The following is a 26,850-nucleotide window of genomic DNA, read 5'->3' as shown; positions in this document are numbered from 1 at the left end:
CTACTCCCGAAAACTAGGATGTACACCTTGTCGTGAACATTCACTGGTTTCACGGTCAACTTTGAAGGGAAGGGAGCCCTTGAGATTTTGAATTATCCATGTCCTAATTACTGTCTGCCTGGAGGAGCTGACACACATTTGCTGAGTACAGTAGAATCAGGTGCTTCTGTCCGATTTTAGAGTCATGCCTTTTCTAATAATGGCCACAGCGAGAGTTTGTATCATATATGAGCAGCATCATTTGCTAAAATAACAACAGACAAGACTTAGCAGGTTGTATTCTTCAGCAAAAATAACAAACAGTCTACAATTGGACCAAACCGGGCCTGCAGTGAGTGGATTATAGCTCCATCAAAGAAAGAAATTAAGAGAACAAGTACCCTAAGAGTAATATGCCATAACTGGGCTTAACAATGTCTTTTGAGCTTTTGTGTAGTAAAATCTCAGTCAGAAAATAACTTGTAAAGGATTACAGGGCACTGGAGAGTGCTTCAGGCATATATGCTTTGGGTGCATTTGAATTTCAGATAATGTATTACAGATTTTTTTCTTGTAATTTGAGGAGAACAGTATTTTCCACACACACGACAGATGGGGTTAACGGCTTGCTTCATTCCTCATACTTCATACCTTCTGACCCAGTTTAGACCGATACTGACTTCACCAATACTGTACAGGGTGATGGTATCAGTGCCTTTAGTAGTACAAGGTTCTCGGTTTAAACTGGAGTACCAAGCACATGCATTAACCACATCTCATTTTACAATTAAACAAAACTAGGAGAATTTCCCACGAGTACTTGGATCTACCCACAGGCAAACATAACAACAAAGAAACAAACAAATATTAATGTGATACTATATTATAAACAACAAGAAGAATAAAATGATACGCTGATGGAATTATACCTTGTTTAATAATTTCCAGGGAAATGTTTTGTATTTGAAAATCTCTGTCTGGACAGTTTCACAAGGATACATTTGATTTAGAACACGTGTCAGAAACAGATTGTCCACTGTTCTGTTAGAATGCATCAGAATTTGAAAAAAAATAAATTAATTACAGATATTCCCTGCATGGCATTGAAGCGTCTTCATGGTTACTTGAAGAATTGATTTTAATGGTGAGGTACTTTACTTCACAGATGTAGCCACACTCCATCAGTGAGGGGTAATTTCACATGGGAATATGAAATAATCAGACAGCTATTTCATCAAAGGGAAAGCATTTGGACTACACATTAAGGTAGACATCTGTTGACTGGCAGGTTATTGAAACGCCATCCTTGTGTGGAGGGCTGGAGGTAACCTGGAAGATACGAATTAGAATCCAGCCTCCTGCTTTCCAGTACTCTGGGGAACATGCATGTGAATGCAGCTGTGCTTATTTATTTATCACTGTTTCCTAAATGTATCTTTAGATGGCTCAATGGGGGAGGTCTTTATGAAGGCTCATTCAGAGCTACATTATGAAAGGAACAGGAGGATTCAGATATCTTTGTAATTTTCCTTTCACAATATAAATTTTCCCTACTTGTTCAATTAACCGTTTTGTTATTTCCATAAACCATTTAGTATACCCTACACTGGGTTGCAGATATTGTTTATGCTGCCACAATACGCTAGGGAAAAATCACACCTTTGTAACATGCAATTAAAAGCCGTTTACAAGATAATTGGCATGAGAGATATGCTCTGTTAAGTAAATATCCAATCCGTTTCTACAATGGTTCATGAAAAGATTGCATTGAAAGCTATTTAAAAAGCACTTGCACTGCATTGCAGTTCCTAGTTATTTCAGACTTTTATCTGTGAGCAGTTAGCACACATCTGAGCTTGTGACAAGCAACTTAAATGTGATGTGCTAATAGCTGCTCATAGGAAGTCTGTGAGAGGTTTAAAAACCCATAGTGTAGGACTGTCAATCATTTAAAAATACCACAACCCAGAAAGAGGCAAAAAGATCACTTTCACACAGGTGACACCAATACTCCCTTAAACAAAACTTCAGAACACTGTTCTTTATTACTGTATATAATCAAGAGTGGCATAACACTGAAACAATATTCCAATGCTATTTATTGTTTGTATCAATTTATTTTCTATTCGTCCCGTGCTCTGGATCACCATTTTCTAATCATTCTATTCTCTTTTTTTGTGTTCAGTGTCTAGTGTGCTTTATGAAATTCAGAATAATTGACTCTTTTACATAAGCAGGGGAAAAGCAAGCAAAAAGGTTTTTTGTAAGAAAGGATTGTAACGCATAAAACGAGTTGCTAAATGACAGACAGTTAATTAAATAGCTGTGAGTAGGAAAATTGCTCAAATGGAACATTTTAGAGGCAAAGATGTAAACTGTGAAAGAACAGAGTTCACTTGAGAGTTCAGTTGAATTGAAATGTATAATTAATGCATATTATTAATATATGTATCAATAATATAATAATAATTAACAAATAATAATATTAATGTTTATTTATTTTCAACATATATTTGTTATTTAAATGTCAAGTATAATAAATAAATAAATAAATAAATAAATAAATAAACAAACAAACATACATACATACATATACACACACATATATATAAAGTGCAGCATAAAACTTCATTTTCGGTTTAATGTAGCCAGCATTTTTAACATGTATTGTTGTGGGACGAAATCCTGTGATTTTGGCAATTTGCTGTACCTGAGGCAGATCTGACCACCCTGCTAACTTGTTCCCTTGGCAACACAAAGCTCGGTCCTCAGGATAGATCTGTCTCATACATCATTTACTTCTTTTACCAAGAAAAAGCATCCAAGCAATCAGAAAATTACAGAAGAAAAATACCCCAACCATACTTTTTGAGTATTCAAAATAGATTATTTTAAACATAATGATCTACACAACTCAGATTTAGATAGTTTGAATGCAAGTCTGTTCACGACTTTACACAATCTTGTAGTTCCACTGGCAGGAGTACATAAAATGTGAAGACTGCAATTTATATATTTTTATGGCCAAATTCATAAAAAAAATATTTTATAGAACTAAAAGAAACAGGATGAATGTCTCAAAGCACACCACAGTTTAATTATCATCATCATCAAAAGGAAAAGCCAAACCTTTCACAGTAAAATCTAACAAGTTAAACTACTAGGAGGAAAATATTTGAATAAAATCTGTAATAATCTCTAATAAGATATGCATGTTTAAAAAATAAAAAGAGACCCATAAAGAACATTTACCAGCATTCTAAATCTTTCCGAACCACATGCTTGATTAGCCCAGTAATGTGTGCGCTCACCCACTGCTATCCTGCCCAGTAAAACACAGGGAACAACACCAGTCAGCTGACTTGCCTTTGTTGCCAGGTGCTTCACAGCCTCCTCCCTGCGTCTCTGCAGCTCTGGCGTGCTGGGGCAGCTCCCGTTCCTCAAAGTGTTGGTGGCGCTGGGTGGTGGGGTGGGCTGAGGTGGCTGGCTCATTGGCAGGTCCCCACTCACATCCCCACCTGAATAAAGCCAACAGTAAAACACTGATGCTACCACTATCACAGACCTTTCTTCATATGTCCTCAGCAGATCATGTTTTCTGTTTATTGTAAAGATCATTTAAACCATTTGCATCGTGACTGGAGCACAAATGAGAGAAGGGCATACCACCCATACTTACACCCTCCCAGTTTTTGGGGAGTTAATATTTGGCATTTATTTATTCTTTGTTTTTGTTTCAGCAAAGCATCACTTTTAAACCCAAATTTTTTGCATTAGCATCTATTCAGAATAATTGCAACATATGTGAATAGAGATTTCCTTCAGCTGGAGCAGTAAATATTACAGCCTCATATGTTTTTTTCTCTCTCAATTTGGTCCACAGGAAAGTTTGTGATGGGAAAATGTAAACCTAGGATGTTGTCAAGGCCTTTTCAGCTTCTTTGAAAGACAGCTTTGTTTGCTCCCAACATACTGAAGGTCCTCTAATGCAATCGCAATTCTATTAAAAACCTTGGTTTCAGATGTGTGACATTTTGATCTGGGTATTTTATAACTGGCATTTCACAAACTTTTAATAAACTGCTCTAAACTTTTAAAAGCATAGCCTACATTATTCCAATCACCTTAATACACAATACTGCTGCTCCAGTGAGTTCTATTTACACCCAACAACTCTTTATAATAAATGTAAATGCAAGATGATTAGGTTACATATGCCCTTTGGCAGATTAAAAGGATTCAGAGCTGTTTCACGATGAGCATCTAATCCCACTGTCGCTGCTGCATTAGTGCTCTATACCCAGCAACACACTGGGATTATCTTACTTTTTGGGGATGCACTGGGGCTGTTGGAAGCAATTTGTCTCATTCGACCCCCATGGCAACTGAGGGCCACCAGCCGAGAAATGACTGCAGTCTTTCCAAATCCAACGTTGCCCACGATGACTGCCCCCCGGTTCTCCCCAGACTCTTCCTTCTTCAGATTGTCCTCTATGAGCTGGAAGAGCCAGTCTCTCCCGATGAACACAGAGTCTGTGGTTATACTTGGGACTTCAAAGAGGAGAGGCTTGAGCATGATATCAGATGGTTTGTAGGGGGCAAACCGGGCTGCAAGAGGGGGAAACAAAATACATGTTGTTGCTACAGTACACCAAATTACAGCCTGTGAATTTCATACTCTCCAGGTTTCTTCCCAAATGGGAACTTGAGCAGTTTAATAAAGTGTGAGAGTCATAGGCAGGTGAAAGAAGACAAACACGCTGAGGGAACTGTAAAATGGTCTCTAGGTAAATAGAGATTTGTGTTCTTCTATCACCTGTTAGTTTTAGGATTACGTTAGTCTGAGCCTTAAGGCTAAAGAAGACTTTTGGTTTATTACCTAATCCACCAAAATCACAACAATCTCTTGTGTCACACAACAGGTAATTCAGAGATTTGAACTTTGTTTTTCATCACTGGGAAAATAATTCAAACCTCACTGCAAGTCTCACAAAAACAGTAAGCAAAATCCACCCTCTGAAGAAAGGATTACATTGATCTATTTTCTCTGAAAATAAATATATAAACAAATTCAATTCTAAAGAAAAAAAAATATTTGATAGCTACTTTACAACTCTGGACAAATATATACCACTATTTTACTGCTTAATTTAATTTCCATACGTTATATTTCTTTGTCAGGTTATACATTATTTGGGCAATAAACAATCTGTAGTTTGAAAAGTTAGTTAATCAAAAAAGAAAATCACCATCCACTGCTATATTAATGATAAGTGCTCACTAGTAGCCAGTGATGATATGAACTTACTCCAGGCTAAATATTCTTGAGGCTGAAAAAGCAAGAAAATTATTTAAGCTATTGCAGTAGACAGAGCCTGCAGACATTTTCAGCTGAAGAAATTGAGTATGCAATTGCTTTGCTCTGTGTTTACATTGTTTAAAATGCAGAGCTTCTGTTTTGATTTAGAGCCAAATACATTTGTTTGTACTCTGTACTGTTTTCCAATATATCAGATGGACCTCTTTCAATTGTGTTTCTGTATGAGATTTGTGGCCTTCCAACCCTAGCTGCAATACTATCTACAGAAGACGTGGCTAGGAGGAGTTCTACCACTGAGCAATTATGGTTGTTTTCTGTACTAAATTATTCGTGTTTTGTTTTGAGTACAAAAATACAAAAATAAATACAAGGCAAGGAGAAAATTAAAGCAGCCAGACTGCCCTGAACAACAGGAGTTATATAGAGTTGTATAGGCGTTACTTTCAACAATCATGCTACAGCTGTACAATGTGCCTTCCTATAGGGGGCATCCTTACAAACACTAGCAAAGAAAACGGCAGCATCAGTTACACAAAAAAAGTTCTAGTGAGAAAAAAAGGCTCTGAAAGATGTCAATTATACCTTTAGTATCCTGCTGCACCCTGCTCCCTGCAGTATTGTGCCAGGGCAATCGAATGGAAGTTCGCAGTGGAGTATTTCGCTGTTCATCAAGATAGCTCAGATCTTCCAGCTTTGTTGAACTTGTAGCTACAGAAAGAAAGAAAAAAAAAAATTGACAACATTGTAAAATATCAGTGCCAGGAAAGAATAGATCTGGAAAAAATGCAATGCCAGGTAAGCTTCCCTCGAGGGGCTCTGCACAGATACACACACTGTACAGTTGAGTGGCAAAGAAAAAACGATACCCCCACCCACCTGCTGGGCATTAACCATGTCCAGCTTTGATTCAAACAGACATCAATGTAAGGTGAAGCATGTGGCTCATAGTATACTCTCCCCTCAGCAACACAAATACACAGGGGCAGTTAAATGAGCAATATCATTAGGAAGACTGGCAGGTAAAGCCAAGAGAGGTTTGAGAAACAAATTTTAGGATTGTTGTAGTTTCCTGTCTGTCTATACACTGGAGTGTCTCTCATCTGTATTGAGACAACTGAATCACTATAATGATATGTAAAATACTTTCTTGACCTTGCTAGGAAGCAGGAATTCTCTATGTGAGTGCAAGGGACTTTATTTATTTTGCAAATAAACTGTCATTTTAAAATAGCCATTCATCAGGTTTTAAAGCACCTTAAAGCAAAGCATTGCAATAGTCCTTTTATGAGTGCTCATTAATTTTGTGAGGGACTGAATTTAAAAATGCACTTGAAAAGCATTCATATGAAAACATTTTGACTAAAGCAGAAATACCTCATTCATCTTTAATGATGAAACATCACACAATTAACAGAAATGTTTAATTATCCAAAGCACTCTCAGCTTACTGGCAACCTGTTTGCTTAGGTCACCTCCTATCTCTATGAAAACACAAGAGAATTAGCTACTTACAGTCTTTAGAAGAGTCAGGGTGATGGAAATGGAAGGAATCAATATGCATTTAAAAATATTCTTCATTACAAGGACCAGTAGGCTAGACACCACTTTGTAAACCTCAAGCAAATTCCTAGTAAAATCTCATCAAGATACCTAAATGAATCTTCTGCACCACTGCTTCGATCCATGGCCGTTGACAATATTCAACTTGTAATTAGACTTGGCAGTTACTATGCACGGATGTCACAATGTCCACAACATTAGCATTTAGCAAATTAATTGCAGAGGACTGATTTCATTTCTTCCCAGACAGGAGAGGACCCTTCAGATTTAGGAGAAAAAAAAAAAAAAGAAAATATAAAAAAAGCCCAGAAGAATAAAAGCAGAAATGTTGTATAGCTGTTCCAATGTGTCTGATTACAGTTTGCACTGGGCTGACTGAGAGAAATTAATCAATGGTTCTCCCAGCACAGTCACACTCCCTCTTCCCACATTGCTAGAGAAAGAGAGAGGGGGGGGGGGGGGAGACGGAGACAGAGAGAGTGAGGGAGAGAAAGGGAGGGAGAGAGATGGGGAGACGAGAGAGGGGGGGGTGAGAGAGGGAGGGAGGGATGAAGAGAGGGGGAGAGGGAGGGCGAGGAAGCTAAAGGAATAAAGTAGAAAGTATGTGCAGGGAGTCTGCTCATGCACATCAGTCAAGCACCACGCTGACATCAGTCGGTTACATAGAGATTGCTCTTCTTCCCAGTGCAGACTCAATAAAACTGGTATCTTCGCCAAATCTCTCTGCATGCAATTATAATATAAATCTATTGCTTCAAGTCAGATCACATTAAATCTCACAAGAAAAGTGTATAGAATTGAAGTGAAATGAGGATACGTTTGTGTCAAACGACTCACATTTGTATTCTATTGCAGGGATATTTCCCATCTAATAATGCATTAAAGGATTAAATTGTATTTAATTCAATTTGTTTATGTAGAGCTTGTTTTAAAGTATTAACATTTTGTACCCACATGAAAAATGAAATCCTCAATTGAAAAATTGCTTTGCTGTTCCTTCTTGGTTTTCAATTTCTTTTAAGCTACAATTTTCCCCAGGGCACTGTATTTTTCTTGCTGAAAAATTCACTTATTTGATAGTGCATGAATATGTGATACCTTGAAGTCATCACTTTGTCAAGCAACTTTGAGAATACACAGGTACACATCAAAATCTATTTGAATTAAAATATTTCACTTAGTCTGCCCTTTACACTGCTGCCGTTTTTTTGTCTTCTTAGACAAGTAGATGCAGGGACTGCGCTGTTTGTACTCCTGTGCTGGGACCTTTATTCTGCTTGTATTAACAAGCAGTTTCCAATACAGAGTTTTGAATACAAATTTATAAAACAAAATCCTTGTCTGACCCAGCATGTGAACATCTTCCGAGTTGGAACCGAGTCAGTGAAAATCCAATTGAAGTGAATTAAATTCCAGTTTGGCAGGTAACCAACTAACCAGCTTAGATTTGATTCCTCTTGCACTTGTGGCAAACAGTCTACTTGTTTATTAATTCACATAAAAAATCTGCATGGAAGTATATCACTGCTGCTGCTTCATAATAAAAGCAGAGGTTTAATACATTTCTTGCAGTTTTCTTTTTCCGCTTTGCTGTTTTGAAATGGAATGAGATCGCACATGGTGTCAAATAGGTGCCCAAATGAAACACTCTTTAATGTGCTACAAAGTAAGCATTCATCGTACGTCACGTAACGTTTCCTAACCTCATCTGATCAAAGCACTACCTGTACTGAAGGGCTTTTCTGGCCATGGGTATATAATCAGCATGCAACCCTGAAATCAGCACAGCAAGTGTTGTAAACACTGCGAGGATATAAAACAGCTTTTCAATTTGCAGTCTCCCCTGTGCATGTAAATATGGGATGTTGAGACAGTATGACACAGAGCCAACTGTCCTCTTTCCACAGTACAACACCACTAAACTTCGAGCTCTGATGCAGCCCACCGCAGAGCCGGGACACAGCAAGAGAAAAAAAAATGCCATCTCATTCTGATCATCAGAAATGCATTTTTGTTGGTACAGCAAAATGCCTCTTCATTAGCACATCACTAACAATGTATTAATCTTTCACATCCTCAGACTGCTTTTCATTATATTTTGAAATTCAAGTTGTATATACTGGATAAACAAATCCATCTGGCCTCCAAAGCTGGAGAAGCACTGAAAATATAAATAAATAATTTGCACCAAATTCCACACTATGCAGTCTCGGGTGATATGTTACCAATATATGCATTAAAGTTGCATTTTCAATAAAATAAACTACCACCATCAAATTGGGTCATTAAGGTTAAAACCTATTTATTAGACTCTCAGAAAAGAAACGTATCATAATAATATCAATGTATAATCAGGATAAATAAATAAACAACTACTATGCATTGCTGTAGTATATACTGTTTTGATACCTATTGGGACATAAATACGTTTAAATAAAATCCCCTTAGACAACAGCTTCTCTGGTAAATTATTTTTCCTATAAATACAAAGTGTGTATCAGTTCTAACAATTCAGATTACATTTGTTTTAAACATCAGGCTTTGCTGGTCTTTGGGGAAGCAACTAACTTGAAACCTTGTAGTTGAAACCTCAGAGCACTCAGGCATGTAAATGTTTATATATCTTTTTGAGACCCAAAGTTTCATAGTTGCTTGCGTTTCCTACTAACCCCCCCTCCCCCCTCAGCGCACACGTACACACACACCAATAATCATACATTTTCAGTCAAGAGTAGGCCCTCAATGGGTCTTCTTTGCCCATTATAATGGGAGTGGTTTTAGTGGAATAGAGCAAATACATGAAATCTTAAAACCATCAATCTGAAACAATGGGTAAATTACTATCCAGTCACTGGAAAACAGTGCACTGCATCAATAAGTACTAAACACCAGAATATAAAAAGTATTTGCAAGAACCGTGAAATTGTATTAACTGGGACCACATCACTTAATACAACCCAGACACAAGGAGTACTTGTCTCGCCCACACCATATTTTGCCTTGTCTGGTTCCAGAGTAAAATGGTATTATAAGAACAAAAACAATATTACTGACAAATTAGTCAACTATTTTTCATTAATGCATGACAAAATATACATGACTAATAAACACTATCCACAACCATATCATTATGAAGACCTTGAATGTACAGCATGATTTACACACACAAAATTGTGAAATGAAAAATATTCCACTCTTCCCTCAAACCCTAATGCAATCAACATTTGTGCACAAACTAATGCATCAAAACTGTGAAGATGCTGACCTCAAAATACATGCACTTTAACCCAGGCAAGGCCTTTTGAGTTTGTTGCATCTTCTAATAAATCCATAAAAGTAGCAGAAATATGGCAAGTCTACACAGGCTATATTGCCCCTCATCCACTACCCAGTAAAAGTCTGGGGAAGCCAGTAAGCCTAAGGTTACTACAACATATGGGCATAGAAAATATGCATATGAAAGCAGAACACTATGGAAATATGATGCCAATGGTATGAAAAGCATCTAAATAAAATAATACTGTGCTGCTATATATTCCAAAACCCCTCAAGACAAATAAGAGGGAAATCTATATTATAATATTTTTAATCATCATCCACAATAAATATATAAATAAATTAAATGAACACAATGAAACAGAACACACGGAAACAAACATTTAGAAAACATTAAAGCTCAGCAGGTTTCCTGCTTAATTTGTGTTGACACCCTATTATATTTTATTTATTCAAACGCATGTAATATAAAAAAAAGTCACTGCAGAACCCACAAGGACTTGTAACTGCAAAAAAACTAAAATGAAATAAACTCAAGCTCGGCACAAAACAAAGTCTTTGTGACTCTGACCAGCATGTAAATAAAGCTATTGTCAGTCAGGAAATCCATTGAGAATTACCACAGCTGCAGGCAGCATTTGGTTTTGTAACCTTGAAAATGCCACACTAAGGCTTTGCTTAACAATCCTCTTATAAATAGTGGTTGAACAATAGCAACCCATAAATATAAGTACAAACTAGAAGCCTTGGGAGATATCAACAGACAGGAAGTGTTTCAGCAAATACAATGGAGAACCAATTACTGCATTCAGCCCCCTTAATGAGACTTGAATCACAGAATGGAGAACACAGCAATAAAAAAAACAAAAAAAAACACCTGCACATCCCTACAGACATGCAGACAGTGTACCAAAACACTCTGTATGCAAAGGAATTCTCACCCCAAGGCACAAACAGCTCGAGAAACAACCCAAGTGATGGCAGGATGCTTATGGATTGACTCTGTGGAGTTCATTGTGATTCTGAGAAGTCTGTCCTTGGATTTCTACTCTTTTGGTACAATTTTGGTCAGATAGGTGCATCTTTTTTGAATCCAAGGTTTTGAAATACAATTGATCTATTCACCTTTCCCCTGGGTTATTGCATTACAGTGCACTCCATAACAGCCGATGAATACCCAACTTAAATGCATTTATAAATAGTTTCTGAACTGAAGAAAGGGTTCAGGGAATTCCTTTGCTGCAGGCAGTTGGAAGGTGTCAGTCATTGAGACACACAGATGGATTTCTCATTGTCAATTCTATTTTTTCCCCCTCGATACAGTGCTTTACATACAGTAATAACATTTACATATTTGGCGTCCATTTCAGAGCTTGTGTTGAAGTCAGTTTTATTTGATGTAAAATGGTACAGGCATTGAGGTGTGTGGTGACCAAGCCATCATTGTGTGAATATAACCATCAATACAATAAGATTAAGACCAATTATATTAGCCCCCCCAAAAATGTACTGAAAAATTCTCTCTAAAAATTGCAGCTATGGTTTTATGATTATGTGATTTTATTGCGTCTATAAAACAGACCATTTAAGTGTCAATAAATAAGACAACTGTCAGTTTAACTGATGTATAATATGGATATCTTTCTTTCTTCTTGAAAGTGGCAATGTCTTATCTTATAGAAAAGCATGTTTCAACACATTTAGACCAGGGTTTTTAAACACCCTTTGCAACAGCACTAAAATTGCCTAATTGAGCAATTCATTAGCGCAGTTCAATAAAGTAATTAAAGGTTCAGGTGGAGCTAAGAGGAGGAGTCCTTGTAGCCCTGAGAGCTGCACTTCTACCCAGATTTAGTCAAAGTAACACCAGCTTAATACTATCTCACAGCCTGTCATCGCAAACCTCTCTTCACCACTGCTTGTATGGGGTCTGAAGGTATTAGCCCTCTAATTAAGCAAGATATAATTATTTGGAAAGCCCCCCCCACCCACAACAAATTAATTGAATTAAAAAAAAAAATGAAAATAAATATTGTAAAATAAGAGTACATCAAAATAAGTGAGATATGGCATGCGTGATTGCCTAGATAGATTTTTTTGGCTTTAACAAGGAATTATATGCATTAAGAGTAAGAATGGAATGGAAACACAAGCAGTTAAGCATTCTCTCAGTCAATATTGTGATGTCATGTAATCATTGATTACAGCAGCTGCAGTTAAAGCTCCTTCCATATATTTCACATCCCCCGTTTGTTGGGAGCACGAGTTTGGTTGCAGCTGATTAAATAATTATTGATTTTGCACACAGAGTATGCAACTGGGTTTAATTAAAAGACTTGAATGTATTTTCTTAAGGCAGGAGGTGTAATTATGCTGGCACAGTCACACCAATTTTGCACTACCCTATATGGATTTCATTCAGTCATCCCACAGTGGGCTTGTTACATTGCTTCTGTAATCTCTACTGATCTACAAACAGATTCCTAACACGGTAAAACTGCCTTACATTTAAGTTAATATTAAACACGTATGAACCATTTTATTTTCTTTTAAGTGTTATGTATTGTTATTAAAAAGATGCATAATAAGTGTACCAACAATATGAAAAAGTATACCTTTAAGTATATGTTTAAGTCTACTTGAATGTTATTGCTGTGTCAGTTTCAAATTGTGTGTTGCAGTGAGGGGAATAATGCCTTTAAATAAAATACAAAACTGTGAAACAAAAGATTTTAAACCAATTACAAATCAGAAACCGTGCCAAAAATAGTGCTGTTAGATTTTGAAACTACCTGTGTTGGCCATCAGTGGGTTGATGTCATGGATTCTGGCATTGTTACAAATCTAGGCACATTACCAGGATGAAAACTACAAACTAAAAAAATGTGCTATTAATTTCACAACATCCCCAAAGGTATTCTGCAGATGATTATATTAGTTAGCCCTATTTTCAACAATTCAACCACAAGCTTCATTTTGTTTGGTCTAAAGCACATACCATCAAAACATTCAGACCATAACAGACTCTCTGGCTTCCTTTGCCGTGCTTAATTTATAACCTTCTCATTCTGCAGAAAGGTTTGGAAAATGTATTTTCTTCCCTTAACAACTTGCCCAACCAGCTGTAAAGGGGTTTAGTACAATGTTGGTTATTTTTATTTTACCTTTTGGACAGAAAAGGTCCTAATAGTGTGCATATCCCTCACATAGGATGGGTTTGTGTTGAAATGCACGTCACACATTTGCATGTATATTCATGTTTCCAAGAGCGGCATTTTCATTGGAGAAAACCGAGAGAACGGATCTCGTCAATGGAAATGAATTTTGCGTTACAGCCAAGGGAAGTGAAAATGTAGAGTCTTTCATCTGATAAGGACATTCCAAGCTGAACTGAATGACATCATTTTATGTCTGACTGAAGGAAAGACATTGCCTCACATTGCAATGTCTTAGCTAGAATAGAGAGATATATTACCTTTATTCAAAAATAGTTTTGGGGGATTTACTGCCAGATCATATTATACATTCTTCACTGAAACAGAAATTTCCCCATCAATATTCAACCTTGTGACTGGCAAGCGAGCACGTTACAAATGAACACGCTCAAAACTCCAGAGAACCTTATCACCTCCCAAGCCTTACTATTAATGACAAAGTGACATTCACAGTTATGACATCAATCAACCATCATATATTTCATTATGACCTTCTCAGTCGGGGACTGGCATTACGCCCTATCCCCTGAAGTGCAGGAAGTAAAAACGGTGCTTTCGAGTTTGCAAAGCTGACAGGTATATGACAGGGATGGACAGGGAACACAAACCCTTGACACCAAGACACCAAGATAAACCATCCTAACAGGCTGCTAACTGTGTGAGCTGGCAGTGGACCATGAAACTAAGTACCTTGACATTATAGTAGCTAGGCAGGAGGTTCAAGGTGCACAGTTCAAGTGAGGGAATGTATTATAAACATAAAGATGCAAATAAATAATAAATAATCATGCAAACCCATGGATTAAAATCAGAATCAGAGGCCAAGGGATTTAGGTATGTGCTGTTTGGCTTTACTAGCATCCTGTTCTTTATTCTGAGTCACACTGATGCTTTGTATTCAGCACAACCCTTCTGTAACCCTGTTATCTAAATGCAAAACAGAGAATGAAAGACTACGTGAGAAAATAAATACGGACTTCCGGGTTCTTATCCTTGCTCCGGTCTTGCAGGGCAAGTTATTTTGTTACATAATTGCAGCTGTCTTTCTATGCCCTTGTCTACTTAAGTGGAGCCAGTAATAATAAACCATAAAATTAAAGGTGTGAGTCTTACAAGCCCCCTGGAGCAACACTGCATTATAATGACATCACCATACAATTTCTCACAGCACAGGAGCTATGCTATGATAGAGCCGTTCAGTGTGAAGAAGTATGAAATTGTATTCATTGTCTTTTCTTTGTCATTACAACGGGTCGTTGTGATCTATGTTAACACAAACAAATATTATTCAGGGCGATGCTGAGCAAATCAAAGTGTGCCCTTATTAGGCGAGGCTATCGATTTATTTGAAAGCAGTAAAAATTCTCTGGTCTTCAGCAATACTAGAGCAGTGAGAAAATGTATTAGCATTTATTAGAGCACTACATTATCCCTGAAGTTTTCATTTGTGGTTCAGAATAAATCAAACTAGTGCAGCGGAGAACCCTGTCAATTGTCCTGTCAGTTTGTTCAGGTCACTTATTGATTGTCTACTTTTTACATTGATGACTTAAATATGCCACACATGTAATCAATTGACAATGGTCAAAGAAAGGAAACATGTTGTCACACATTTCAAAACACACAGGGCATTTAGAAATGGTTTTAAAATGGCATCTAATTAAACCAGTGACTTAATAGGGTGCCCAGGCAGGATGTCAAAAGGATGCCAAGCTGTTATTCATGGGATGGTGGCAACACTGAACATTAGCACTGAATGCATTTTCCAGTTTGGCTGTGTTTCTGTTTTGAATTAACCTTATGTGCAAGACGAGTCTGCAATAAAATACATCCTAGGAGTAACAATTTAAGGCAATAAAGCTTAAGGCAACAAAACACTGAATACTGTTTATTTTCATGTAAATGTAAAATTCATATATATTTAATGACAGATACATCTCTCCTCATACTGTCCATTTAAAATAATAATAATAATAATAACAGAAAGGGAAACAAACTTTTTTCCTGTCTGTATATTCCTTTAAGAGAACTAGTTGTCTTTATTGTAAAAAATGCAATGAACTACATAAATAAAATACATGGATATTCTGTTAGGAGACCCACCTCTTGTTACACACAGTCATCTGTGAGGATTAGGCCTAATTATGTTTTCGCATTAAAAAGGGCAAAATATTTAAATTGTGATAAGTTGATACTCAGCAGTGAGTCAGCTCACAGTTTCCTTCTGTGCGTCATTCACTGGAGTGCAAAAACCAAAAACGTCAATGTCACTGTTTATTGATTTGGTTTGGGGAATTTTTAAAGGCTCGGCACAATTTAAAGGTACGCCGTTTTAATAAAGAATATAATTGACAATGGGCAATTCAATACCCACACGTAGGTTTATTTCTATAAAGGAAATATCTCTGAAGGAAAATTAAATTCAAAGTTTTTTCAACAAATTGAACATCATCAAGATGTGAGCAAACTATAATAATAAACTTCACAAATTCACAGCGTTTTCCTTCTTTTTTAACTAAGTTCAGTTTGCTCTGTCAGTCTCTCCTGTAAAAGCTGTATAAAATGCTATTGGGAAAAGCCCTTGCTATTTGAGTGGAATATAATTTCACCATATTAATAAAAACCAAAAGACTCTTGTTGTCTGGACACCAATATCGCAGCAGCTCCATTTTAAGAAGTCAATCCTCTGTGCCAAATTTCCGTACCCTCATAAAACTGACTTTCATTTATAACATCAAATTATTTCTTAAAAAAAATAACGAAGCATACGCATTAAAAATAGAAATATGGCTCAGAGCTAAAATTATAAATTCAAGGGTTTAGTTAATTTAAGCCAGTGCAGTGCTTTAGGGAGCCAGAACGCCCGCCAAAACGCAGCGAAGGTCACGGGTTGACTGGGATCCCTGCAGCAGCTGTCACTCGCCCGAGTGGAGCAGTTGGTTCCTGTGGAATGTGGAACAAACACAGCGCACCTCTCACCCACACAGACCCGGCACGGCCACTGCCCGCACCATACAGGACAGCTGCGCTCGCTTTTCCCTCCTTTGAGCGAGTCTCGGAAGAGGGCGAGGAAAATAATAAGGCTTGTTGTCTCCAGACTCTTATAAATATTTAGAGCTTGTTGCAAGGTGATGAACCGAGAGCACTGAGACATGTGCTTTTCTGTTCATCCACAAAGCTGAAACTACACAGCCTCTGTAAGATCCCCAAGAATATCACATCTAATTCTTTTCTTGAGGGACCCAAACTCACAGGGGTGGATGTAGGCGTTCAGCCTTGTTAATCCAGTTATTCGCCACAGACTATTTGCAAACACATTTTGCAAGTTTTCCTCGACATCAGATGAGATCCGATGACATTAGATCACATAGTGTAGGTCCAGACCACATCGACAGTGAATGCTACAGTCACAAACATCTTTCCTTTTCTTTAATGTATACAGTGCACGTATGTATGAATCTCACGAGTTGCAGAAAAGAATGTGAATCAGAGTGAAGCCCAAACTCACCTGCCACCGAGTTTGGACGTGGCATCATGAAGCTGGAGGAGCTCTGGTGAGGGTATGGAAGAGGCCCCTCTCTCGGGTCGGCTGCCGCGGCTGCTTCTGCCCTGGGCTGAGCCTCAGCCGGGCTGACCGTGTCTTCCTCTGCCACAGGTGAACAACCATCCACTCGCGGGGTGTGTGCAATCCCATGATGCCCGCTGTCCCTCAGGCTGCCATCTTTACTCCACTCCAGGCTCGAGCCACTACGGTCATCGTTCTCTGATGAGCTTGTAATAGTTGCTGCAACACGAAGGGGATTGAGAAGCCAAAAAGAGATCTGTCAGAGATAGTAGACTGGCCAAATAGTATTCTTTACTAAATAACTACTCTAATATTCTACAGTAGATATTTAGTACCCCACGCTGAAAACAAAATTAAACTTCTTAATTTGCTCCTGCTATCAATTCAACATACCCATAGAAAATCTGTTAATTTCCCATAAACATGTTGCTGTTTTTACGATTTGACAAACAGGATGGAATAAGGCTATGGAAGGTTTAATAATCAAAACAAAACAATTTAAATGTTACATATTTTTATACATGTAATCTTAATGGTTACTCTCAAAATATACATTTTTCCTTGATAGAATGCAACTATTACTAAACATCACTGTAAACACACACAGATTTAAATTTTTTCTTTCAAATTTATATAAAGGATTGTGCCCTATGTCACAAAAGAAACCTTGTACCCTCCAATTTCAAAAGATGAAGATGAAGCACTATTAAAATCACTGAGAAACTAGGGATTTCAGAAGTGTTTAAATCTGTTTTGCTGCTTTACAGATTATATTTTCTGACCCCTAATGAACGGAGCATTCTTCTGTTGAACATGCATTGACAGAATTGATCTTCTTAAAGACACTGTATAGAAGGTCAACTTAAAGCCTTGATAATTGTAAACACTGTATAGAGATACAGAAATCAAGAGATGGTTTGTGACATTGGTAATTACGAGCATGACATTTGTACCAATTTCAAATACAGATCTGAAAGAAATTGAATGTGTATTACATGTTAAAGCAACAGCCTGGAATCAATGAAAATATGTCCTTTAGCAAAACAAAATAATTGATGAATCCCCAGGCGTTTAGGGCAGCTTTTATTATATTCAGCATAAAAAGCCAACTGCCACCAGAATAAAGAAGGAAGAAAAACAACCCCAAAAAAACAGACCAGATTCATTAGCAGCTTCGCAAAACTTGATAAGAGTCTGGCCTAAATGGACTAAAGTAGAAGGCAGAGAATGGTTTTTTTCTCAAACATCCCTGGAATTAAATAAAAGGCACTTCCACATTTTGTTCTTGTTATTTCAGAAAAAAATGTATTCCTTTGCACCCATTAGACAGCAAGACTGTCGCATAATACCAGCCTTTTTCTAGATACTATATATTAACAACAACCACAACCCAAAAAACAATCAATACATGCATTCATAACTAGAACACAATGGTATCATTTCACAATCTGATTTTTTGATCAACACTATATTGGAATCAATTCTGGACACAGTGTTTGCAAAACATTTACAAATAATGAAACACTGTGTTCAGAATTGGTTGCAATATTGTGTTGATCAAAAAATCAGATTGTGAAATGATACCATTGCTCACAGCCAAACTTGGACTCGCCTCACAATGACAGCATGTATTGGAAAGCAAGGCCTTATACATTGCAGGTCTATCTGATCGTTGTATTCATTTCCAATCCAAACCGTTTTAGGTGAACTCTACTCAACTCCACTGATTTATACCTCCATTTCGTCTGCCTACTCCTATAATAAATGCTTCAGGATTTTATCTATGAGCAGACACACAGCACTGTATACCAGGTGTTGGTTTAGGAGAGCAGATTAAGACTCAGCCTGCATTATATCACATCAACATATCTGAGGTCTCTTGGGGCCATGTCTTCCTTTCATTTATTTCTAAACAATAATGAGGATATATCTAGCAAGCGTTCCTGAGAAACAACCCATTACATTTTGTTGGTCCTGGCATACATTTGATTAAATTTAGAGGCAGGTCCCTGAGGCAAAGTAGGAAATCTCCCCTTCTCAACCTGGATGGATGTTAATACTATTCACAAAACTTCACTATTACAATTACTATATTGGTACTTCAATAAATAATTCAGTAGCTATAATACGCTGCTTGGTGCCAGATATATGCGTCACAGTAATCAATTTCTTCAGCAGCGTGACGTCGGCCTACTACTTTAACTTCAACATGTCTGGTAAAAATATATCCAGGGCCTCCAAACCTCTATAAATCTATTGCATAAAAATATCCCTTAATGGCATCTGATTAACATTAACATTTTGCTATATATATATATATATATATATATATATATATATATATATATATATATATATATATATATATATATATATATATGTGTGTGTGTGTGTGTGTGTGTGTGTGTATGTTCTTTCCGGGGAACATTTCAGTTGTAGGATTAATAAAGCCAGGCTATTTAGACTGATGGCTCAAAGATAGAGAAAAAAAGAAGATAAAGACAACATGGCCTAGATTTGTCAAGAATTAATTCAAATGTTGGAAAACAAACACCATACAAAGAGACTTCAAGAACAAGTCCTTAAAGAAGTTACTCTTTTGTAGGAGCTAATACAAGATTAAATTTGATTTCTAATCATTTGGCAATGATATTAATTATAAACTCACTATATACTCTTTCCTTTTGAAAATCTACTTTATTCCCCATATTTCTGTAATCCCAATATGAATAACTACAGGGCTAGTATTTATATGGTCATTTATATAGTCTATTCAAAGTTTAAAAAGGAGGGTAAGCAAAGAAACACTTAGCAGCCCTCCTCTTAATCGTTCACCTTTCTTAAGTGCGTACTGTTGAGGAACACAGCAGATTGAATCTCTGACTGAGAAAGTGTGTCACTGTATGCAGTGTTCGATTGAGATGTTTCAAAGTTGGGATAATGTGAGAGGTATTTAGGACAGAACACAGCATGCCACTGTGGCCCCTTAAGTATATGATCACTTACCTATGATGCCGCTGTCCTTGCTTTCGAGTGTGGAGCTGGGGCTGGTAATAGTCCCACAGGGGCTAGTTTTGTTTGTGGCTGGCTTGCTGATGCAGCTGTTGAGAGTGGAGCAGGGGCTGTCGGTGCTGGGAGACGCAGTGCTGCTCGTCAGAGTGGAGCACGGGCTAATTCCCTGGCTGGCTATTGTGCACTGGATAAGACATAAGAGAGAAGAGACCATTTATAATTCTTATGCCTCTGACATGATATACCTTCTCCTGCATTGATCTGAATTATGGATCTGCTATATCTGAGCCTGCATTATCCAATTAGCACATGCTGGCACTGACTGCCTCCCTGTTTGCCTAACTCGCAGGTGTTACAGAGAAAGACAACGCACAGAATACCTTTTCAAGTGTCGCTGTGTAATCGTTAGCCCTATTTGTTGGTGGGTCGTCGTTTCTTTCTATTCATAGAGGGTTTGTTCCCGAAAGACTTGGATATGTCATGACACAATCAGTGCGTGTGATGTTCATCTTCAAAGTCACATGTATTTAACTCACCAAAAGGTATAACATATTTTACATTTCAACTTTATTTAAATATTTAAGCATGAGCTATACAACATTGCCTTAGAAATACAATACTACAAACCTGTTTTGTTAAGGTTAACAAGCTTCTATTTGATATCATTATTCACTATTTGAAATAACTGCTTGGGAAGTAATGAATGTATTAATTTTCTTCCAACACCTGGACCACATAGATTACATTACACTTAAATAATATGATGAATCATGACAATTATTTTTTATTTTAAACCATCTTATTTGTATTGTGTATAACGTAAATGAATGTCTAGTATTCCTGCAGTACAAACAAACAAATCTCTTTTTGGTTAGACACAGATAGAAAACTAGGGACAGAACATTTTCTGTCCCTAGTTTTCTCACCTACAGTACAGTATATAGGTCATGAACAGTGACTTCTAATGGGAGGCAAGAGCTGTACCAGATGCCTGGTCCTCTGTGGCTACATCCTGCCAAAAGCCTGCCACTGACGACTTCTCAATTCATTTTTACATCCTGCATTGCTCCCCAGAACTAATAACCCTCCCCACAGGCACTGCATGGATCTCCATAGGACTCCAGCACACTCCCAGAAAATTAAAGTCACCTAAACACAGTGAATGCAACACATACAGAGGCACAGTTATTTTTAGCACGAAATAAACGCTCAGAAACAAGCAAAATATGAAGAGAGAGAAAGCTGAGTTACATTATGAGCAAATGACACTGTGGATAAAATGAATAGCAGTGCCAGTCCAGAAGTAAAGGACTGTTATATGCAGTGTATTTGAAGTAGATTGGATTAAGCTAGAAAAATTATCTCTATTATTTAAAGTTCTAATTAAACACAGTTAGGGAAGTCATTTTAGTCAAGAGTGCTGCGTCAATATATTTACTGCACTCTCAGCTCATAGGTTTCCCCTTAGAAAACCTGTATTAATGAAACTGACATTACAAAACATAAGCCTCTTACAAGCAACTTAGACTGATATTAAGCCCACATATGTCAAAGCATGATGTCTGTGCAGTAAAATCTTTTAACTTTAACTCAAAGCACTTAGCTAATTAAAAGAGCAAAACAAACTTAACAGTAGCCTTGACATAACCATGTCTATTTCTGGACTAAAGCTGACACACTCATATTACATAGTTGTTCAAGACCATGCCAAGTTTCAGTAAAGCTATGAAATGAACAGTTGGATACGTGATAGAGAATTGCTACAGAATTTAATCAAATGCATGCAATCTAGTTCACAACTAGCTCAGTACATCCAATACATTTATTTTAAGCAAGTTCAAGAAAAAGGATCAAATAAAAAGTTACCCTTAAATGAAGCACTTAGTATTTTATCCCTCAGCAGTTAGTGTCCTATCCTGGTCCAAAAAGCAAAAAAAGTGACTAAAGGCATCCCCCTCCACAAGACCATTCAACTTTCCCTGTGTTGCTGCAGCAGGAAAAAAACGCATACCTTCTTTTCATTCTTGTCTTCCATAGGTATGCGAGCGGTGCTTGGGATGCCTTCTCCGAGTAAGAAACCCAGTCTTGTCATCAGTTCCTGAGTAGCAGGGGAGGAGCTTGGCTCTTTCTCAGCCTGCAGTTCTGGAAGAGAAATGGCTCACATTATTCCAAGTCCAGCTTGCCTGCTCCCTGCTTGGGCAAGCAGCCTCACACAGACAGCCTACAAGGCCAGCTCAGGTCCCAAATTGTAAAGCCTCACTAGAAATGCGATGACAGCTTTGCCTTTATAACCGATCCAACTGCAAAAGCACTCAATGCTTGTTTACAGCACACATCAGATAAGTAGCGATTTCAGATTAATCTGTGAATTGCTTTTTAATTGTCAGCGACATCTTACTTGAATCCAGTTGCCAGTTGTTTTGCGCAGATGAACCATCTGAGCAGCATGTCAGTATAGTAAAATGGGTGTGGGATTATCTCTTGCTTTTTTCCCCCCGCCTTTTTTTTTTTAATGCAAACTAAAACCTTTCCAAAACAACAGCACTCAGAAAATCCCTACAGCACTTCATTAAGGCATAAAAAAGATATTTGAACAAATAACTAGAGGAATATAATTGCAGTCCCTAAGAGCAAAATCTAGAGAGAATGTGCAGTATGTTATAGTGTATAATGTCAGCATATCTCTGTATAAAGTTCTTAATGTTTACACCTTTTCATGCAGGATAAGTAATGTACTAATAGACTGCAAGCAATTTAGAAAAAAAAACTGTAACCCAATCAATAAATTACAGTTACAGTGAGGGAAAAAAGTATTTGATCCCCTGCTGATTTTGTACGTTTGCCCACTGACAAAGAAATGATCAGTCTATCATTTTAATGGTAGGTGTATTTTAACAGTGAGAGACATATAACAAAAAAATCCAGAAAAACGCATTTCAAAAAAGTTATACATTGATTTGCATGTTAATGAGGGAAATAAGTATTTGATCCCCTATCAATCAGCAAGATTTCTGGCTCCCAGGTGTCTTTTATACAGGTAATGAGCTGAGATTAGGAGCACTCTCTTAAAGGGAGTGCTCCTAATATCAGCTCGTTACCTGTATAAAAGACACCTGTCCACAGAAGCAATCAATCAATCAATCAGATCAAACTCTCCACCATGGCCAAGACCAAAGAGCTGTCCAAGGATGTCAGGGACAAGATTGTAGACCTACACAAGGCTGGAATGGGCTACAAGACCATCGCCAAGCAGCTTGGTGAGAAGGTGACAACAGTTGGTGGATTATTCTCAAATGGAAGAAACACAAAATAACTGTCAGTCTCCCTCGCTCTGGGGCCCCATGCAAGATCTCACCTCGTGGAGTTTCAATGATCATGAGAACGGTGAGGAATCAGCCCAGAACTACATGGGAGGATCTTGTTAATGATCTCAAGGCAGCTGGGACCATAGTCACCAAGAAAACAATTGGTAACACACTACGCCGTGAAGGACTGAAATCCTGCAGCGCCCGCAAGGTCCCACTGCTCAAGAAAGCAGATGTACAGGCCTGTCTGAAGTTCGCCAATGAACATCTGAATGATTCAGAGGAGAACTGGGTGAAAGTGTTGTGGTCAGATGAGACCAAAATTGAGCTCTTTGGCATCAACTCAACTAGCTGTGTTTGGAGGAGGAGGAATGACCCCAAGAACACTATCCCCACCGTCAAACATGGAGGTGGAAACATTATGCTTTGGGGGTGTTTTTCTGCTAAGGGGACAGGACAACTGCACCGCATCAAAGGGACGATGGACGGGGCCATGTACCATCAAATCTTGGGTGAGAACCTCCTTCCCTCAGCCAGGGCATTGAAAATGGGTCGTGGATGGGTATTCCAGCATGACAATGACCCAAAACACACAGCCAAGGCAACAAAGGAGTGGCTCAAGAAGAAGCACATCAAGGTCCTGGAGTGGCCTAGCCAGTCTCCAGACCTTAATCCCATAGAAAATCTGTCGAGGGAGCTGAAGGTTCGAGTTGCCAAACATCAGCCTTGAAACCTTAATGACTTGGAGAGGATCTGCAAAGAGGAGTGGGACAAAATCCCTCCTGAGATGTGTGCAAACCTGGTGGCCAACTACAAGAAACATCTGACCTCTGTGATTGCCAACAAGGGTTTTGTCACCAAGTACTAAGTCGAAGGGGTCAAATACTTATTTCACTCATTAACATGCAAATCAATGTATAACTTTTTTTGAAATGCGTTTTTCTGGATTTTTTTGTTGTTATTCTGACTCTCACTGTTAAAATACACCTACCATTAAAATTATAGACGGATCATTTCTTTGTCAGTGGGCAAACGTACAAAATCAGCAGGGGATCAAATACTTTTTTCCCTCACTGTATATTTGTTGGAAATTGGCCTTCTGTGGACACTTCAAATAGAAAAGATACAGGGTTTTTTATTGCCATCCATTCACTGCAGTTTGTTTTTCCATGTCGAGTACATATAGCTTTAAAATACTCTAAGACATTAAAGAAAAAACAAAGCAAACAACATACAAAACAAAAGCAGGAAATCACTCGGGGGGTGTGGAGGGAGAAGGAGAGGGTGGAAACCATAGAGTTTCTACTAGAGTATCTTGCTCTGCCTTTCTCCTCCAGTTAATTTCAACTCATTATAGTTTTGTTTCTCTGGATTCACATTTCTCCACAGTGTTGAAAGCTGCAATCTATTTTGCATTTCTAAAGCCCACTCCTCCTCCTAGTTTACAGTCATTTGGATTGTCAAAAGGACAATCCAGTGAAAAAATCTCTCATCCTTTATTACATGTTTCATAATCAAGCAGTCTGTTGCATTGAAAAGCCTTCAAGAATTCGGCAGCATATGTTCTCCAAGCTCTGCTTAGGCAGTGAACAGCAAACAGGTGCCATTCATTTCACTGTGGCAGCAGACATTAAACATTAACATTTGGCAGTTCACAGAGTTGATGTTTTTTATCATGTAGCAGTAATCAGTGCGAGACATATATTAATAACGTTAACAAATATATATATATATATATATAAAAACGTCTGCACACATTACTAAGGTGAACCTATTACATGGAATGACCTAGTCTGCCAAACAAACAAATAATGAATGTGAACACTGCACAATTATTTATTTATTTTAAATGTGCTTTTTCAGTGGAAGCAAAAGTATTACAAGGTATTAATTAGTCATGAAATTTTAACAAGCTTTTAGTTTTACACAAGGGGAAAAATACTTTGTAAAGCTTAACACTTAAATCTTTAAAAAGCAGATTTAAATTTAGATAAAGTATCAACTCGCTGCGACAATAAAATGTGCTGAACAATGCAGCCTTTTCAAGACTGGGTGAATACAATGCTTATAATTCACACACATCAAGAAGCTAGCCTTTTTATACATCTCCCAGTAGTACTATCTTGATGGCCAAAAAAGAAAAAGGATGTTAGCAATGAATTTGAGAAATACATTCCTGATGCTTCCCCTTTTGGGCATTTTTAGAAAGAATATAGCCTCTTGGCGTTAATTCTCAGGAGTTCTCTATAATTGGAAGCAGTGTTCTGGGAATTAATTAAGCCGTTACATGGGCAGAGAGTCCCCACTCACAAATAGCCATTCCCAGCATCCAGAGTCTCCACAATCCAGCAACCAGGAAAGATGAGTTTCAGGAGTTTCATTTATCAGGGTGGCTTTTAATACTTCAGTTTGACAGCTCAGTCCATCAGCGATTCATTTAAAATGCTTAACCATCCGCTCCCCTAAAACAATCAGCACCTTTGTCTTGTGATGAATCTTGCCAGTTCGAGGTGCAGGGAATAGGGAAAGAAATAGGGAAGGGTTTGACTGAGCCACAATAGTGTATTCCCCTAAATGAATTGTCAGTAAAGCAGTCAGGCTCTCCGTCATTGCTTTGTTTACCTATTTATACATGTCCATTCTTATAATTCACTGCACCTCTTTTGTGTAAGTACATAAAGTTAATTGTTCACAATATTGTCCGTTCGATATTGTAATGATAATTCTCACATTTTAACCCTCTGACATCTCTCAGAATGCAGGCTAATTCAGTGTCTATTACAGGGGTTAATATTGTGAAACTGCACTAAACCTTCATGACATGTATTTCAGGAGTTTTTCAAGGCAGTTATACTGTAACGGTTGTGCTTTCTGATGCTGACATCAACATAATCTACTAATAACAAAAGGGTACATTAAACCATTGCCATAGGGAGCACCAGTCCGGCTAAATTACACAAATGTAGTCAAAATAAGTGAATACAGAGACAAATACAACACACAAAATACACAGATGGCATATATACATATTTATACACATACATATATACATATATATACATATATTATATATATATATATATATATATATATATATATATATATATATATATATATACACACACACACATACATACATACATACATATATATATACATACATACATACATACATATATATATATATATATATATACATACACATATATACACACACACATACAGTGAGGGAAAAAAGTATTTGATTCCCTGCTGATTTTGTACGTTTGCCCACTGACAAAGAAATGATCAGTCTATCATTTTAATGGTAGGTGTATTTTAACAGTGAGAGACAGAATAACAACAAAAAAATCCAGAAAAACGCATTTCAAAAAAGTTATAAATTAATTTGCATGTTAATGAGGAAAATAAGTATTTGATCCCCTTTCAATAAGCAAGATTTCTGGCTCCCAGGTGTCTTTTATACAGGTAACAAGATGAGATTAGGAGCACTCTCTTAAAGGGAGTGCTCCTAATCTCAGCTCGTTACCTGTATAAAAGACACCTGTCCACAGAAGCAATCAATCAATCAGATTCCAAACTCTCCACCATGGCCAAGACCAAAGAGCTGTCCAAGGA

General features: G+C 37.5%; 1 protein-coding gene across 4 annotated transcripts in view; it reads right to left on the bottom strand.

The window, feature by feature from the left end:
* LOC136711731 (protein TANC1) overlaps positions 1-26,850 on the bottom strand; it is a 118,363-nt gene that overhangs the window by 31,615 nt on the left and 59,898 nt on the right. For all 4 annotated transcript variants that reach the window (XM_066688176.1, XM_066688178.1, XM_066688177.1 and 1 more), the window contains 6 exons: positions 21,939-22,069; positions 19,922-20,111; positions 16,859-17,134; positions 5,882-6,007; positions 4,306-4,587; positions 3,346-3,497 (listed from right to left, as the gene is read on the bottom strand). In XM_066688176.1, the coding sequence (XP_066544273.1) occupies positions 3,346-3,497; positions 4,306-4,587; positions 5,882-6,007; positions 16,859-17,134; positions 19,922-20,111; positions 21,939-22,069 (1,157 nt within the window). The remainder of the gene's footprint in view (positions 1-3,345; positions 3,498-4,305; positions 4,588-5,881; positions 6,008-16,858; positions 17,135-19,921; positions 20,112-21,938; positions 22,070-26,850) is intronic.

This window comes from Amia ocellicauda, chromosome 16 (assembly GCF_036373705.1).
Source record: "Amia ocellicauda isolate fAmiCal2 chromosome 16, fAmiCal2.hap1, whole genome shotgun sequence".
NCBI lineage: Eukaryota > Metazoa > Chordata > Actinopteri > Amiiformes > Amiidae > Amia > Amia ocellicauda.
Note: the sequence above shows the minus strand (reverse complement) of the source record. Positions and strands in the feature narration are given on the sequence as shown.